The 18,405-nt window shown below is 46.4% G+C and overlaps 1 protein-coding gene across 4 annotated transcripts in view; it reads left to right on the top strand.

Annotated features, from left to right (window-relative positions):
* The window catches only part of CHST13 (carbohydrate sulfotransferase 13), a 58,911-nt gene extending 44,215 nt beyond the window's left edge, over nt 1-14,696 (top strand). For 2 of the 4 annotated variants that reach the window (XM_077325369.1, XM_077325368.1), the window contains exons 2-4: nt 1,020-1,167; nt 2,500-2,582; nt 11,765-14,695. In XM_077325369.1, coding sequence (XP_077181484.1) covers nt 1,047-1,167; nt 2,500-2,582; nt 11,765-12,610 — 1,050 coding nt within the window. In that variant the 5' untranslated portion in view covers nt 1,020-1,046 and the 3' untranslated portion in view covers nt 12,611-14,695. Of the gene's footprint in view, nt 1-275; nt 340-1,019; nt 1,168-2,499; nt 2,583-11,764 lie in introns of those variants that run through there. The other 2 variants (XM_077325370.1, XM_077325371.1) reach the window with 2 other exon arrangements.
* Nucleotides 14,697-18,405: the final 3,709 nt, after the last annotated feature.

Below are 18,405 nucleotides of genomic sequence, written 5' to 3'. Positions count from 1 at the left end.
TGGTTTTTGACACCATTTTGAATCCCACAGACACCAATTTCTGAATTCCTTCCATAACAGTAGGAAAGCAAAACTAATGAGTGTGCCCTTTCACTTTTTCCAGACTTCCAAACGAGTCTTTAGCATTTACAGTGAGTGAATGTTTAAAATTTGTAGAGAGGTCTCTGTTTTAATCAGGAAGCCAGTTGCAGTCCAGGCCTAGTGGCTTACACATGAGTAGATCACTGCAGCCCAGTGGCAGACCCTGTGCTTGATCAGCACCTTCTCTCCGCCTCACAAGATGGCTTCACCAACCACAGCTCCTGCCCCTTGCTGAGTATTTGCCTGGGAAGTCTCTGGGTCAGTAAGAAGTGGTTTTACTTAGCAAGGGTTGTAAAGAACACAGTGTTGGCTATTGTGCCACAGTCAAGTTGACTTGCCTATATTTAAATAGCAATTGATAAGGACTGCAGGCTTTCACAGTACAGGTTCATTTATACCAATGAAAATGGAGGCGTGATTCCTGGCGATTTCTCCTTCCTGCTTCACAGTCCTGATTTCCTCCTCATGCCACTCCCAAGGGTCCAGTGCCCCCCCCCAGAGCTGCATTGGGGTGGGGGGGGGGTCAGGAAGGTTCTGTTTTTTCATCTGTGAGGAAGTTAGTGTGGATCCATCCCAGCGGCTTCACAGTGAGTCTGGGGTAAGATCCTTTGAAATAAATGGGGACTACTGTATGAAAGATACTAGTGAGAATATACAAAGCCCAGCACCAGCAGGCATACTGTTGAAGCACAGGCTGTTCTTCTCAAAATGTATTTACTGACTCAAGGATTTAATTACCACAAGCTGTGGTGCTTAGCTAAAAAAATGGCTTAGGAAATAATGGAGGATAAATTTGTCAACAGGTATTAGCCGTGACAATTAAATAGAACTGCCCACTTCAAATGCCAGAACATGTGTGTAGAAGGGCTGTCAGGCTACTCCTGATTTACAGAGACCCTATAAATTAATGACCTTGAAAACTGTCCTCTCGTTAACAGCCTTGCTCAGATCTTGCGAACGGATGGATGCCACATACCCCTGAACATATGGGCAACCAGCAGGGCCTTTATGCCCAGTCTGAGGCATCTGGACTAACTGCTGTTGGAAACAGACTCTGGAATAAACAGATGCTTGCAGCCCAGTCCTGTGTGTATTTGTCTTGCTGTGTTCCAGTGAGCCTGCAAAAGACTGCAGCCATAGGCTGCCTGAGCAAACAGTGCTTAGTTTTTCAAGACTAGGAAGCCGTGGCCATGAGCAGCCTGTCTGCTGGCAACTGCACTGTTACCACTTTGCTTCCAGGTACATTTCAGAGTGCCAGCTCTGACCTCTGATGGCTTTCATTCTGCCTGCATGAGAATAACTACCGGCTGGAATAAGTGCGTAACTCCTCTATGATGGGGCCTAGCAATCTGGACTATATTGCAGCCCACAGCAGAGGCTACCAGCTGGTGCCTCAAATCTTGCCATTGTTTTCCTCTGTGTGTGTCTGTATTATCCAGTAAACAATAAATAAAAAATATTGTTTGTGTGAGGTGATACATGGCTCTCGCAAACAGGGGGGAAATTGTCAAATGATATGAATGTAGAGAACTGAGAATTTATTTGACAAATAGCTCATAATACAAAATGAATGCCTGGATTTCATGATATTTGCTCACCTTGTTTGTGTTAATTGCTCTCAGGTTTCTTCCAAATTACGGCAAACCTGTACATTCACATTCTCTGAAACATCCTATACTTAAGGGCCTTGGCTTCCTTAATCAAGAGTTGGGCCTTCCTCTTTTCCTGCTGCCTTGAACTCTTCCTAGCATTGTTGCCTTTTCAGTTTCTTGGCCCAGGCTAAGCGGAGCCTAGGTAAAATCTTTTCCAGAAGAGATCCTGTCTTGGTATCTGCCACTCTCCCCTACCTCAATTACATAAGTTTTTTTTTTTTTTAATCCATCCGGTAAAGAGGCAGCTGCATTGGTTGCAAAATTCTGGGCCGGATCAAGTTCAAGGTTTCGGTTTTAACCTTTATGGCCATCTGCAGCTTGGGCTCTTCTCTCTGCAGGTGCCAATCTCTTACAGGTCCCTGGCCCTAGAGAAATACACTGGGTCTCAACCTTAGCCAGGGCTTTTTCTGGCCCGGGCCCCAACATGGTGGAATGAGCTTCCGGGAGAGCTAAGGGCCCTGACAGAGCTATTAGCATTCTGCAGGGCCTGTAAGAAGAAGCTCTTCTGCCAGGTTTTTGGTTGAGGCTGGTTTCTTAAGAACACTGGGTCCCCCTCAGGCTCCACCCCCAGGTGGTTGTTTGTACAGGGGAGAAGGGAATTGTCATTATCTTGATGTTTTATTGGGGTGTTGATTTTAGGGGAGAGGGTTTTATGTTGAGGGTACGACTTTTTTGTAAGCCACCTTCAACTTCGGAGTAAGGCAGGTTTATAAATGGAATAATAAATAAATGCAAATAAAATAGCACCTCTCCCCTTCCTTTCCAGCTGCAGAAGATAGGATTTTGAAGATCAGCTGGCATGACAAGTCCGGTCGAAGTCCTCTTCAGACTCTTTATGATATCGACAAGGTGAGTGTATGCGGAAAGAGAGGATGTAGCACAGGAAGGCAGTGGGCAAACCTGCTGGGGGAATATTTTGTGCACACAGCAGCAGAACCCAGCCAGATCCCCTGCTTGCCGAGTCAGAGTCTCTTGGGGTATGTGTGTGGAGGGAGGGGTGTGTGCATCCTGCCCAAAGTACTTGAAATGGAAAAATACTGTGATGGCATCACAGCCACATTAGAAATGCAGGCAGCAGCCTCTGTGCATTTGTATCAACTAAGTGCCAATTTCCCATGTTGTGGTGGGGCAGGAGAAGGGGATTCCCAGAGCAGCATAGCTTTGAGAGGGAAGCTCGGCTCTGCTCCACAAACTTGTTTCTCACTGGTTGCTTTTCTCCAGATATTGGAGCTTGCTGCCAGAAGTTACCCTTGGCTAGAAACTAATTGTTGGGAAGAAGGGGAAATAGGGGGAGAGTTCAGCTGGCTCTCCTTTCAGCCATCAGCATTTAGGGTTGGCAGCTGCCTGGGGAGAGAGAAAATCCTGTCCTTTTCAGAAAGGCTTCATGGGCTGTTATTTATCAGGTGATGTTATTTACCTCAGTGCCCCAAAAAGCTTCAGCTGCAAGTTTCTACACATTAAGTCTCTCCCAAAGGGCCAGACCATTTTTTTCTCCAGGCCTGTTGGCATGTTTGTCAGTACTGTGGTTTATCTCCTACCCTGCTTTATAAGGACTGGGCTAGACTCAGGTTGGGTTGAGCTATTGACATGTCTGGTCTCCTCAAGAGATGGGGGTTTTAGTGAACAAGGTGTGAACCCTTCATCAAGAGCTGCCAAAATGATCACTTCAAACCATCTCTGTAGATGGTTTGTGCTCCAGTCTTTACTTCTGTTGGAAACCAGATCACAACAAGGCCTGTGGCAAGGCACCAGCATATGGGCAGGGTGATTTTGCACAGATCACCAACCCCTGAGTTGATCCCTTTTCTTACTATAGTTGCCGAAGAGTTGATGGCAGAAGGGGCCATTTCTCACTGTAGCATTGTGTGTACACTTGGGGAAAGTTTAAGCATGTCTACTCATTCCCATTCAGCGAGGACCCCACCACCACTACAGCTTTCAAGAAAGTCCAAGAAAGTCTGTATCGGGGTGTTGTCCAAGATGAGCCACATCAGCCAGTGACAACTCCCCTCCAGGTACCTTTCTGAGCCACCATGGACTTCCCCCCCCCCAAATTGTTTGTGGAAATTAGAATGGCCTCAGATCCTTCAGCAGCACAGAGACAACTTATTGGCTGCAGGCAGAGTGAGGATCCTGGCAGACCAGTGGTGAATATATTGGATACCACAGTGCTATCCTGACATGACAAATGGCAGAGGGAAATCTGTGCCTTAGGAAGTGAGATTGAGCACAGCCTTGTGATTAGATGGAAGAACCAAGACTAGGGATATCCCCAGTTCATCCATGAAGCTCAGCAGGTCACCGTGGACCAGGTCCATCATAGGAAAGATTATGGTGAAGGGTCATGGGTCCACTAAGAAGAGAGGCTAAGAGTTCTGAGTCCCCATCACCTAGAAGGAACCCTGAGACTTGTTGAGCAGGGCCTGATGAGGATAGAGAAATGTCCAGAGATGTCATAGGGGTGGGTAGGGCCTGTGGTGTCAGGCTAAAAGGCAATAATAATAGCAGTGCTTCCCCACACCACTAGTAGGGTAACACATAGTCTGAAGGGAAGGGCCGTTTACAAAACAAAAATAAGCAACATGGAAATTAACTACATGCTAAATCTAAATTGTAGTTGAACCTGTCGTGTCTTGTATTGCCTCCCACCACAAGTTTACATCAGGAGTAGTTACCATTACTACAAGGAGGCAAGCATAGAAATCTCAGAAGCAACACTGTAATTGCAGTGGGGCACACCATCAACTATCCAGGGAAACGAGATGTGCTCACGATTACACGATGAGCCCTTTGTTGATTAAATTAAGGTACTGGCATACTTCTCCCAGGAGATATTGCAGAACACAAGATTGTAGGGCAGGATTCCAGGCTGTTAGGAAAGATGGGGTGGGAAGACAATGATGAACCAGTGCCTTAATTATTGAAATGGAAGAATCCTGCATTGCCACCTGCCTGGCAACTGTTTTCTCCCATCTAGAAATTAAGCCCTGATACCAGGTAGCTAGAGGTAGGTGGGTACTCTCTAACAAGCAGAAGGCAGATTATTTGTAGGTTTGACATCCAAAAATGGATTATTCTCAGCATTTCTCAGTAGTGAACACCAGGGCAACTTAAGACTGCCTGGATATAATGCCCCCTCAGCCTTCTGCAGTAAAAATTGCTAGAGCTGACCCCTTTCTGCCCCAATTCCTGAGTGTTGAAGGTTCTATTGGACTTCAGTTTTCTTGTCAACATAACAGGAACCTGTTTCTGAACCTATCTCTCCCAGTGGGGCCTGGGGCCATTTGAGGTTGGCTAAGTTGCAAGCAGAAAAAAGGTTTAAGCCCCCTTCCTCTGGTGTTGTGGTCCTTATCTGAATCAGGTCCCTGTGCACCTGAACATTTTTTCCCCTCTTTTTAATAAAAAAGGTCAGGCTACACAGTGTGGCATCATCATGTTCCTCATATTTCCCACTTTCTGTTCTGTTTCCACTTGCATAGGCAGCTGGAGGGTTTGTTTCAAAGCTTTAGACAAAGAGATTGGTAACAGTACCTTTTTAGGAAAGAGAATGAGTATAAACCAAAAAAAAATGAATAAAAGTATACATTAAAAATAAACCCAGAAATAACAAGCCCTGCCTACAGAAGCAAGAAACTCCTTATTGTTTTACCCCCTTGCTGGCCAGTTTGGACCATCCAGATTTCCACGCGGAAATCTAAATTCCTTCCACAAGAACATAACACCCCTGTTCCTATTGGTGTGTTTACTTATGCTGGATAGAAGGGAAGCAGAATCGAGAACCAATAATTGTGCCAGTGGAGGTTAAAGTCACTTCAGGTTCCCATTCACCCTTGGTATGTGTAAAGTAGTCTGAAGCTGAAGTAATTCTAACGTTATCTTGGGTTGTATCATCCAGACCTGAGGCAATTACTTTTCACTTATCTTACCAATCTGACACCTGAAAGTGGATGTCATGATGGACAGGTAGCTGACAAATCACACCTTTTACGATATAGTGTACACCGTCAATGGTATACAGCGTGGTAATAATGCAACACACTCTGAAGCACTATACCAAAACTGCCAGACGTCTGTCAACCTTCTACTATCTAGAGATTGGCCTAGTCAGAGATTGGTTCTTCTAGGTCTTGTTCGCTTGAACAGCAGATGAGGCAGGAATATCTTTTCTGGAGAGTGTACCTTCAACCTACAGATGAGGTGAATGGTTGTCCATTCAAAACAATCCCCTACAAATAAAAAGCCGGAAGGATTTAACACTAAATGGACATGATAGTTTTCTGTTTGTAGGCATTACTTTCAGTGAAGGAGCATTCAGGTCCAAGTTGTATAGTCTAGGCCCAGGTTTATCCCCTCATGTGCTGCCAGAGAGAACTAGGCCACAGACTCCATGAAGTGATCTAATTTATGCCAAGACAGATGCTTGGCCAAGAAAGGTAAAGTGCCCTCTGCAGTTCCCATATGCCAGGATGCTGTCTGGGTGTGGTAAGCATGAATTGCTTGTGCCAGAATAAAATTTCTCCTCTTAAAATACTCTGAGATGTTAACTTTTGACAATTAAGGAAATGGAAATAAGGAAATGCAAGCTAGATAACTGCTTTCGCAGCAGCCGTAAAGACTCCCTGGTGAGCCCATATAGCAGGCAGAATGACTGTTTAGCATTATAACATTTATGCCTTAATGTCTCCATTGTGCTTACTTGGGGGCTGTGGTAAACATGCTGTTTCTCGACTGTCTTTTTCATGGTATTATGTAAACACATTTTAGATTTAATATATACATTAAAATTCTTGTGGCATTTAAATAATGGGAAACTGGGTAAATAAACAATCATTGGCATAATCTGGGTTCCATAAACGCAGGCCAGCAGTGAGGGCCCTGCCACTGGTTTTCTCTTGTCAGGTAGGCTGCCTGTTAGCCTTGGCCTCATTCCCCACCTTCTATGGAATGGGAGAAGCCAGTGGGTGAGAAACTGCACCGGGGGGGGGGGGGGGGCAGAGTCAGCATGTTCCTTGGCTGCAATAAAACAATGACTGGCAGTTGTCAGGAATCCTCAGAAGCTGCAGAGTGAAGAAACCCAAGGGGCATTGTCACAGGAAGGAAACTGTCATGCAGTTGGGCGGATTGCTGAGATCCTCCAGAACCTCCTGCTGTGCAGACTGGAGTTTGGTTGTAGAGCTATAGCTGTTTTGATATAAGTCCTGCATCACAGCAGCTGAGCCATAAAAGCCTGCAATGCTAGCATGTCTCCTACCACGCCACCCAGCAAGGTTTGAAGCCTTCTGGGGTGAGTGGCTCTTCCACCCTTCTTCCATTGGTGGAAAGCTCTTTAAGCTGCACCAGTGGGGAGTGTCAGACTTCCCCAAGCAAAAGGGCAAGCCACCATTCTGAGTGTCAAGCACAGATCAGCCATTGCATATCAAGATAAAGGGTATGCCACTCAAAACTTACTTATTTAGGGGATTTAGCCTCTTCAAGGAATTGCTCACATATACAACCCCCCCCCACATACACAAATTCAATAAAGCCATAAAACCATACTGAAATTTTTAAACAAACCATATTCAATATTTAAACAAACCATAACAAAAACGAAGTGTCTTAAAATGATACCCATAAAACAGCTCCCAGGGTTAGAGACAGACCATAAAAGCAGCTTTAAAAGATATAGAATCCCAACGAAAAGCCCAGTAAAGAGAAGTGTCTTGCCCTGGTGCCTACAAGACAATGCAGAAATGCCAGGGGAGCCTCAAGTGGGAGGGCCCTTCCAGGACAAGGTCCTTGGGATTATTCAGAGGAAATGAACACAAAAGCCCAAGCCCACATGCTGAAGTGGGAGCTTTGGGGGGCTGCACAGAACAGCCTGTTTCTAACTGGTATTGGGAGAAAATTGGGGGGGAGGTTCTTCCATAAATTAATGTTGTTTTGGGGTCCCCTAGAGAAAGGCACTGATGAATGGGGAAATGCAAGAAAGGGAGAGCAAACCCCAAAGAGACACTTTTGAACTTGTAATGTTGTGTTCTGCTGAGCAGCCTGGCCTGACTCTCCAAACGGATGGGGCTGACAGAGGAAAGGAATGCAATAAGGAAGAGGAAGAGAAATATCTGCATAGCCCACAGGCACATTTCTGAGCATGTCATGCCATCCAACATTGACTCTGCCCAGCCCAGAACACATCCCAGCATTTGGTGCCAGCCATTGAGGCTTTTCTTTTCTCTTCAGCCAGTGTGCCAACGTTCAGAGACCTCTCAGTGGCACATGCCTGTACAGGCAAGCAAGGGGAGTCACCCTCTTTCATTGTGTATGGAGAGGTACCTCAGATGAAGTGACAGGAGTTACTCTGGATGAATTCCTTACGACTAATGAGCTATTATGTGGAAGTCCAAAACACCAGGATGCGGCAATCACTCTTAACAGTCCCACCTCTCCTCCGGGGCTGTGGACCAATCCTCGTGAATTAGGCCTCCCTCATGCAACTCATAAGAGCCTCTTGTGGCGCAGAGTGGTAAGGCAGCTGTCTGAAAGCTTTGCCCATGAGGCTGGGAGTTCAATCCCAGCAGCTGGCTCAAGGTTGACTCAGCCTCCCATCCTTCCGAGGTCGGTAAAATGAGTACCCAGCTTGCTGGGGGGTAAACGGTAATGAGTGGGGAAGGCACTGGCAAACCACCCCGTATTGAGTCTGCCATGAAAACGCTAGAGGGCGTCACCCCAAGGGTCAGACATGACTCGGTGCTTGCACAGGGGATACCTTTACCATTACCATGTAACTCCCCTTGACGGTCAGCCAGTCTGAGCCGCTGGAGCTCCACTGGATGGGAGAGGGTGAGCCAACCTCAGCTCAATTGGTGGCAGAAAGGGCTGTCAAGTCACAGCTGACTCCAGGTTTTTCAAGGCAAGAGATGTCCAGAGGTGCTTAGCATTGCCTGCCTCCACTGCGCAACCCTGGGATTTGTTGGAGGTCTCCTATCTTAAAATGGAGGTCACACAGTCCAACCCTGCTAAGCTTCTGATCTGAGGAGATCCAGGTAGCCTGGAGGAAGAACAGGATAGAGATTGTGTGGCTTTGGAAAGGAATGTTAGCCTAGCCAGGGTTTCATTTGGTTTTTAGCTGGGGATCAGCTTAAGGAAGAAAGCATATTTTAGTGTGACAAATAAATATCCTGTTAAGGGCCCATTTGTCCCTAACAGGTGGGGTACAGGTTTTTGAAAAGGTGGGAGAAGAGCATCTTTGAGCCTGTCATCCAGAGCAGGGGAAATCAAATCTTGCTTCAGGGTTATAAATGTTACTGGAGAGCCCTTTTGGCTTTGTATACTGAAGCCACTCGCACATAGCATTTCCTTATTAAATACTTTGTCTTCAGTTCAGCAAATTTTTGTTGTTTATCTCCGTCTGTGTCTCGTGCATCATGTCAAAAATCTTCCTAAAAGCGTTCTCTATTTACCTCACAAATAAGTCCAACCTTACTGTAACAGATTTCTAAATAGGAGACCTTTAGGGAGCCCATAGCTTCGATGCTCCCAGTCTTTTATTCAGTGCTAGGCATCCCCTATTTAACTGATTGCAGGAGGTTGGGGTTTAAAGAACCTCTAGGGGAGGCCGATTTGGGGGGACTGGATATTTTTCAGTCCAAAAGGCAGTTGCTTCAAAGCCTCCCCCCATTCTCTCTCAAACCCCATAGCCCCACAGAAATGTAGGGGGAGAGGATACCAGTGAGCCACCATTTGGGGGAGAGGTTGGTACTGCTAATGAATTCTGAAGGAGTGGTAACAAATCTCATAAACCAATGAGAGGCCTGCAGGATATGAGTTGCCGCACAAAGTATGGAGGATGGCTAGTAGGATACAAACATGCTTTGGGAGTTGTGCAGATGTGTTGTTTAAATGGGGCAAAATACCAGGTCCCAAGTGTGGTTGTTGCACAGCCCACCAAACTATTTTCCATCTGTCACAGGAATGTGAACATCATGATTTCCAGGAAGATGTGAGGGAGCTCTTTATACTCTCTCAAGCTGCAACTGAATGGATTGAAAACTTAGATGTTAACATTTAGGGGGATTGCCCGATTTGACCATATAACAACTGGACTGACTCTGCTACATACTTCATGTTATTATATGCTTCCTGTGTTTAACTGTCAGAGTTCCTGACAGTTAAAGCTGTTTCCCAGTGGAACAGGCTTCCTTGGGAGGTGGTGGGTTCTCCATCTTTGGAAATGTTTAAACAGAGGCTGGGGAGCCATCTGATGGAGAGGCTGATTCTGTGAAGCCTCAAGGGGATGGCAGGTTACAGTGGATGAGCGATATGGTTGTGAGTGTCCTGCATAGAGCAGGGGGTTGGACTAGATGACCCAGGAGTTCCCTTCCAACTCTATGATTCTAGTATTCTAACTCCATACGATAAATAAGTAATAATAAGCAGCTTAAAAGTCAGGTTCCCTCAAACAATTTTGGGAATTGCAGTTTGGTGAGCTGCAGAACTTCAAAGATCATAGCCCCTTGCTCTTCCATCCGCAGGGGATGGAATAGCTATTAAGACAGTTAAATCTGGGCGTAGATACACTCTCTCTACTTTTTGTCGTCACAGAATGAGTCCTATTCTTGCCTGGTGAAGAGGCTAGGCAAGAGATCACTATTCCAGACAGGTAGCCTGTAGTGGCAAAATAAAACAGGAGTCCAGCAGCAGAATTTTTTTTCCCCCACATAACCTTTTGTGAGTTGGAGCTCACTTCCATCCAATGCATGCAAGACACCTTCACGCATCTGACCAAGTGAGCTCTGACTCACAAGATCTTGCACTGGAATGAATTCTGCAGGCCTCCACATTGCCTGCGGACTCCTGCTTAATTTTTTCCTGCTGTGCACGTTTTGGATCTTCCTTTTGGGCTCGTTCTATGACATGAAGGAAACAAACCGCCACAGTCTGGCAGGCCTAACTGCTTCCATTCTCTACTGGCGTCTGTTGCATGCTAAAGCCAGTTCCAGGACTGAAGTGGACATCAGGATGAGGAGCTGAATAAGAGTTTTCCTCTTCTACTGGCTTTTCACCTGTCTCACAAACATGCTTCTGATAGCTACCATTCCACTGAATCCCAGTTTGCAAGGTTAAAATAAACCATCAGTGGCGATCTACGGTCAGGGGAGAGAAATATCACTGCTTCCTCTTCTTTCCCCCTTGGCCACGTTAAAGGCATCACAACAGCATGTGCCCTTGATCTCCGGGAGAAATATAGTCTTCCCTGTGCCTTCTAGAATAGGCTAAAATCAGTCCTCCCCCTGCGCTTAAGATCTAAGGAAGAATATATCAGATATTGTACCTGAGGAAGTGTGTGTGTACATGAAAGCTCATACCTTGAATAAAACTTTGTCGGTCTTAAAGGTGCCCCTAGACTTTAAACTTGTCCTGCTGCTTCAGACCAACACGGCTGCCCACTCGCACTTTCATTGTCCTTTTGCAGCTGGATTTTCCTGTGCAAAACCCACTTCAAGTCTCAATTGATCAAGAAAGCCAGATATAAATGAATTAAATTAAAATGTGCTGAGGGGCGATTAGCTTGGGCAGACAATCAGGTAAACACTGCTTTTGAGCAGCAGGAATGACTTTGTCTCCCTAATACAGGGATTCCCAACCAGGGGCCCACGGACCCTGGGGGGCCACAGGATCGTTGAAGGGAGTCCGTGAGAGCACTGGCGTGATGTGGTATGAGGGGGTCTGGACTGTCTTCTCAGCTCCTATTCTTTCCGGCTTACATGCGGCAGAGCCACCATAGTAGTAGTAAAGGCAGAGGCAGGGAGCAAAAAGAGGGCTAACAGTGCGGGTAGTGACGTCACTTGTGGGGGCGTGGCCATCTGACATCACTTCCTGGGCTCCTTGAAGTCTGAAAAATTATTTCAGGGGCTCCTCCACAGCCAAAAGGTTGAAAAAGGCTGCCCTAATACATAGGAGTTTGTGGAGCTGATCAAGGAAACAATTGGAAAGTAGCTCTATGAGTTTAATGGCTGTCTCACAGTAACCCTTTCCCTCTTTTGTATCCTCAGTTTGAGCTGCCTTCCCTGCAAGCGATTCACCAACAGAGGCGAGACCTCCTGGGCAGAGTGTGTAATCGCTACACCCGCAAGAGACGCCTCCTCACCACGGATGACTTGCGGCACTTGGTGGTTGACGACGTTCATGGTCTGCTTTACTGCTACGTCCCCAAGGTGGCCTGCACCAACTGGAAGCGAGTCATGATGGTGTTGACGGGGCAAGGCAAGTACCAGGACCCTCTGGACATCCCAGCCAATGAGGCCCATGTCTCGTCCAACCTGCGCACCCTCTCAGAGTACAGCACCCCTGAGATCAACCACCGCTTGCGTAACTACCTCAAGTTCATCTTTGTGCGGGAACCTCTTGAACGGCTGGTCTCGGCCTATCGCAACAAGTTCACTCGTAGCTACAACACGGCCTTCCACAAGCGATACGGGACCAAGATCATTCAGCGGCATCGGCAAGACCCTAGCGAGGAGGCCATGGAGCGGGGCCACGATGTCCGTTTTGAGGAGTTTGTGTACTACCTGCTGGATCCGCAGACCCAGGACGAGGAGCCGTTCAACGAGCACTGGGAAAGGATGCATTCCCTCTGCCACCCCTGCATCATCCACTATGATGTCATCGGCAAGTACGAGACATTGACAGAGGATGCCAACTACATCCTGCGACTGATTGGGGCTGACGCAGGCGTCAAATTCCCCTCTTCCTCCAAGACCACCAGGACCAACGATGACATGACGGCTAAGTTCTTCCAGAACATTAGCTCCTTTTACCAAAGGAGACTGTTTAATTTATACAAAATGGATTACTTGCTTTTCAACTACTCCATTCCTTCTTATTTACGCATCCGGTGAGGCGGGTTATGGGAGAGCCTGCCCCTCCCTCCCCATTTGGACTTCTGCTATCAACCAATGAGCAAAAGTAGGAGTTGCTTATCCACTCCCACTCTCCAGACCATTAACACTGCAGCCACAGCCCTGTGTCTTCCTCTCTGTTTTCCAAGTAAAGGAAACTACTACTGTTGAATCGCTCTTGCTCCTGTTTCTCAACCAACGAAAGTCATTTCCTGAACATGCTGGAATTGTGGCCTTTTGTGAGGAAGGGGGGAGTGGATGCAGTCAGCCAGGAACAAACTGAAAAGCAATAAAAGGACGTGTTTTTAGTCTGTTCGAAATCCCCTCACACCTCTCTCTTGTACTGCAAACCACCAAAAAGTGTCTTCCTGTGAACAGTAGCATAGTATGAGCAAGATTTTTCTGTGAAACCAAGCCAATTTCATCTCCCTTCCATTCTCTCTCACCTGACTTTAGATAGAGCTGGACACCTCTTGGGGCTTATTCCCCTGCAAATTCCATGAACACGACTAGAAATTCCACTGGAGCAGGGCTTAATAGGTTGCCCTCTTGGCATCTGTGTATACGTGCACTTGTGTGCCTCAGTAGCACAACCAAGACCGTTTACACACTGGGAACTTCACTGCCCCAGCTCCCATGCAGGAGCACAAATCGGGGGCAGATGAGGCTCACCGGACGAAATGCTCCACTGTGTGGGTGCAGGAAGAGTAATCTGCCACAACTAAAACTCAAGCCTGCAGCCTGGCATGAAACCTCCAGTGCGTAAACGGTCCAAGAGTGACAACCAGTGATTTTCTGCAACCATTTTTTAAATTATTTAAAGAACATACATTGGATTGTTGTAGCCTCCTGTTTTTGCTGTGGCCGCCTGTTTCTTCTTAGCCTGGCACAACGTGGGCTTCAGCCGCAGAAGGCGGCACAGGGCATGTCCCACAGATCCAGCATGTTGTTTGTTGCTGAAAATGGGCTTTTGTGGCCTTTCTCTCCTGTCACCCTGGGAGGGTGGAAGAAACAAACACTTTCAGGGCACCCTTGCTTGTTTTTCTTGCAATCTCTGTATTTGTTACCATTTGTTACCATTTCCTTGGGTGGAGGATAGTCTTCCTCCAGATTTATACTCATGTCAACTGCATTCAGAAGGAGCCTGGTGACTAGCAGACCCAGGGAAGAAGTAGGTCCTCTTGGCATTCTAGCAGCAGCTGGGAGAGGAAGAGGACAGCACTGTGAACAGGGCTGCCCTCCTTTGCTTGTGCCCTACACCTGGGTGGCCTTCCCTGCCATTAACTTGGGTTTTGCCTTGGTGGTGGACTATGGCCACATAATAAGAGGCGAGCTGAATCAGAACAGGGATCCAACTAGTCCAGCACCCCGTTTCACACTGCAGCCAACCAATTGCCCTGGAGAGCCAGCAAACGGCTCAGAGACCAAAGCCTTTCCCTGATGCCTCTCAGCCCTGGGCTTCTGAGGTTTATAGCCTCTCAGTATGGAGGTTCCCTTTACTAACCCTAGCTGATAGGCATTGATTGGCCCATCCTCTATGCATCTGTCTTTACTCTCTTCCAAAAACAGTTGTTGCTTCTCACCCAAAGAAGCTGCCTTCTGATGTAGGGGCCAAATCAATCTCCAGACACTTCCATTTATTTAGGGGGAAGCACTTTGGAGTCCTGGGGAGAGAATGCACTCTAGACATGGGGGAAATGGGATACTCTAAGCCAGGGGTAATCAAACTGCGGCCCTCCAGATGTCCATGGACTACAATTCCCATGAGCCGCTGCCAGCAAACGCTGGCAGGGGTTCGTGGGAAATGTAGTCCATGGACATCTGGAGGGCCACAGTTTGACTACCCCTGCTCTAAGCAGTGGTCATGTGGGGTTTGGAGGGGACACGGTGCCTGTGTGGGCCTGGTTGGTAAGCTTTGTAGCAATCGTACTTGAAGCTCCAGTCTTGAAACTGTAAACCTGAATGGGCCCAGAGGGCCAGTTTTGCTTAAATAAAGCCTGTCTTTCCAATCCTGCGTGCGTTTTCTTGCCTGTGTGCACAGGGTGTGGCCTCTGTTCTATCAATGTGCTGCTCCCTGGATGACAGTAGTAATGTGTCTGGCGCTGCTGTAAAGGCATGTGCTCTGCAGCAGTCATGTTTGCTAATTTTCCCATGTGTTTGGGGAGGATTAAAAAATGAAAAGGTTTACGCAAACCCACAGCAGCCTGGTTCTTCCACCCTCATGTTCTTTGAACCCGATGCTCCTCTCTGGTGTATTAGCCCCAAATGAAACCCACATCTGCAGAAGTCTGCAGTTGACACTGCCCAGAGCTGGATGTTCATCCTAGTTGACTGGTTTGTGCAAACAGATTTCAGTTTATTCTGGAGAGAGATTTCTGAAAGCAATTTTATGTACCATGTGTCTGCTCTTCCCTCAAGGATCTTAGGCAAAATTTGGAATTCTCTTTACAGTAACCCTGCAAGCTAGGCTAGGGCGAAAGACTGGTCATAAGTCACATAGGGCACTTTCACACAAGAAAAATAAGGCATTCAATCCACTTCAGCGATGGCTTGCAAGCCATTTCACAGCAGTAAACTCCAGTTGCAAAGTGCATTGGGGGTGGATTGAAAGTGTGTTGTTTAGTGGGTGTGAAAGTACCACCTTGATGACTGAGCAGGGATTTGAAGCTGGGTCTCAATCGAAGTCTGAGACACTCCACCCACAATACTACACTTGATTTGCCTGTCTGTACATTGAATGCTTTGGGTTAGGAAAAAGGCACGGAAGGAAGACTGAAGCCCCTCCTCTTCTGTGCTGCGGTCCTCATCTAAATTGTTCCCTTGAAGCCCTTGGGGATTGAGCTCTCCCAGGGAACTTACTCCTGCCCTCTCTGCAAATCCCCATGGCAATCATGTCTTCACCTTAATATCTAGTGGGCACCTTATCAGTCCCAGGAAAGAGGCAGCTGCAAAGGGCAGCTGCTCAGCAGAGTGAAGAACTCTGGCTTTTGGCTGGTGTAGCCATTGGCAGCTGCCACAACTGGGACACTGTTGACACACACCCTTCTAAAGAAGCTTTCGACAATAGATTGTTGACAAACTGACCAGTCTGTATGAGAAGTGAAAGGTCATTTTGCCAAAACAAGAGACACTATTATAGACATGAAAAAACATAGAGCAAGGAAAAGTCAAAACACCAGTCACAAAACTGAACAAAAAGTATATCTCAAAGTACAGGGAGAAAATTCCAAGGAGAAAACTCTTGTCCTGTTTGCTTCTCAAAAGCTTAATAAAGGGATTCTCCATCTTCCTTTGTGTAGTCTATTCCCTTGAGCCAGGCTGATGCTTGAAAATATTCAGGCTCCAGCAGTAGCCGAGAGAACCAATCTAGGAATAGGAAGTGATGGAGAGAAGGCACTGACCAGACAAATGTGACTGGTAGACGGGTTCATATTGAGAGATGCCATCCTTCAGATATGGGGTAGATGGATCATTTCTTGTGTATTCTCTAGTTATTAACTATACAGCACCACACATACAGGCTTAGTCATAGTGTTTCCTGTATACTTTTCTTGCAGACAATGCATGCTGCTTTTGGGCTCGGTTGCCCATGAACCTACTGCCATCCTCCCCAAATGTTACTTGTGACACAATTAATTTGTTGCACTCAGTGAGGTTCATGTCCAAGAATCTGCCTTATTAGAAAGATGGGACAGATACAAGCATGGCATTCCAGAAAGTAAAGCCGTAGGGGAAGAGAGCGTTATGCTAACAAATTGTCAGCTAATGTTCCTGTGGTTACTTGGATGCGAGCCCCACTGAAATCTAGGAGACGTCCAAGTAAATGCAGTTAAGACCACAGCCTAAATTGTGTTGGGGCAGGCAGACACATTGCAATATCTCCCCAAATACAATAAGAGCCTCAGCAAGGTGGTTAATGATAGGATGTTTTGGAGGTCATTCATTCATGAGGTCACCCAAACTCAGAAATGATTTGGGGAAACACGCAAACACTGCAATAAAAAGACTATATATAACTATTCCCCTTGCGTAATGAGCCTTCGGCTAATAGTGACCCAGATTCAGGTGAGTGAAATACCTTTGACCTCTAGGGATTGCACTGGGAGAGTTAAGTACATAAAATCAATGGCACCGAAACATGCTTAATTTACGACACTATCCTAAGCAAAGTTGCAGCCTTCTACCTCCACGGAAGTCAGTGGATTTTGAAGGGTGTAACTCTGTTTAGGGCTAATTTCCTTTAAAGATTTCAGGATTGTCTTATTTTAGCCTCCCAGTACAGGTTGAAACAGACAGTGGCAGTCCTTCAGACGCATGAATCAGAGAGCAACCAGGCCACGAGTCCCTTCAGAGGTGAGCATGGATGGGAATTCAGGATTGGACTTGATCTACTCCCATACCCAACCTATTTCCAGCATCAGCTTGGCTTAATGGCAGAGATTACCCAAAGAGGGATAGAGAATTCTTTCATTGAGCTTTAGACAAGCAAGCAAGACAAGAGTTTCCAAAAAGAGGCCTGCTCCACACTTAGAGCTGGAATACGATTTTCCTCAGGCTTCTCAAGACAATGTGCCCACGATGTAGCACAGCCGCAAGAGGCCCAGCTGCAAGAATTCCTTCCAACTTCTGAGATTAGAGGTAAGGGGATTTTAGCACTTCCTACAACAAGCAAACACTCTGGAATTTTTACTGACAGGAAAAAGCAAGGGCAAGGGGTACCAAAAAGACACAAACAAGAATATGGACTTCAAAAAGGTGCATGCAGCGTAGTGATTGCAGAGCCTGCATGGACTCAGAGTGGAGCTATGGGGACACCAAGAGGCCAACTGGATGAACTGCTCTCATTGAAAAGGAACGCGATTTCTTTCTAGGCGTTGACACCCCATGCTTTCTATATGGTAATTACTGGTCTGTTCATTGCCATGTTCTCTGCAAGAATTTCTTCTCCTGCTGCTTAAATCAGGGGGTAATTCTGATGTCATTTCAAGTTAATAAGAGGCCAAACCCTCTTTGTGCTTAGGAAGTTGGCTCTGAGATGGCAATTACAGGGGGAAGGGCTGCCCACAAACTTCAAATAAAGTATGTGGAAAATATGGGCTGCTCCTTTACAGGGAAACTGTAAAGATACTGAAAGAAGGGATGGGCCTCAGGTTTGCCCAGCAGTACTAAGAGTTGGGACAGAGAAGATTTACTTACAGAACTGCAGATGCACACAGGAGCTATTATATAACAATACAAGCAATTATAGGCCTTTTGCTGTTTGTTCCGCTATCTTTACAAGATTAATGCAGGCATACCAGGCAGGATTTGCATTTCCTTTCTGGCACTTTTGTGTCCATGAAATGTTTGGTTTTAATTGTGGCAATTTTCCATAGGCGTTATCCCCTCTCCCTTGCGTATTGGTTATGTATATGTTCACATACAAGCAGAATACAGTATTTGCTGGCGTATAAGACTACTTTTCCCCCCTGAAAAACATGCCTTCAAGTGGGGGGGTCGTCATATACGCCGGGTGCACTTCAGTTGGGATAGACATAGCTGTCAATAGTGGCCCATAGTACTGTAATGTAATGAAACAAACTCTATATTTTGAGTGGAAATGTTGGGGGGTCGTCTTATACGCCCAATCGTCTTATACGCCGGCAAATATGGTATTTTAAACGAGTGAATACTAACTTTCAGCTCCACAAAAGTTTTTATGTACTAAAAAAACTTTAAAAAATGCATGGGGTTAATAGGCACAATCTCCCCATGCTTCCCTTCCATCAGTACAAGGTTGTTTCAGTGGGTGAAGC

This window comes from Paroedura picta, chromosome 3 (genome assembly GCF_049243985.1).
Source record: "Paroedura picta isolate Pp20150507F chromosome 3, Ppicta_v3.0, whole genome shotgun sequence".
Taxonomy (NCBI): domain Eukaryota; kingdom Metazoa; phylum Chordata; class Lepidosauria; order Squamata; family Gekkonidae; genus Paroedura; species Paroedura picta.
This window is presented reverse-complemented; position numbering and strand designations above follow the sequence as displayed.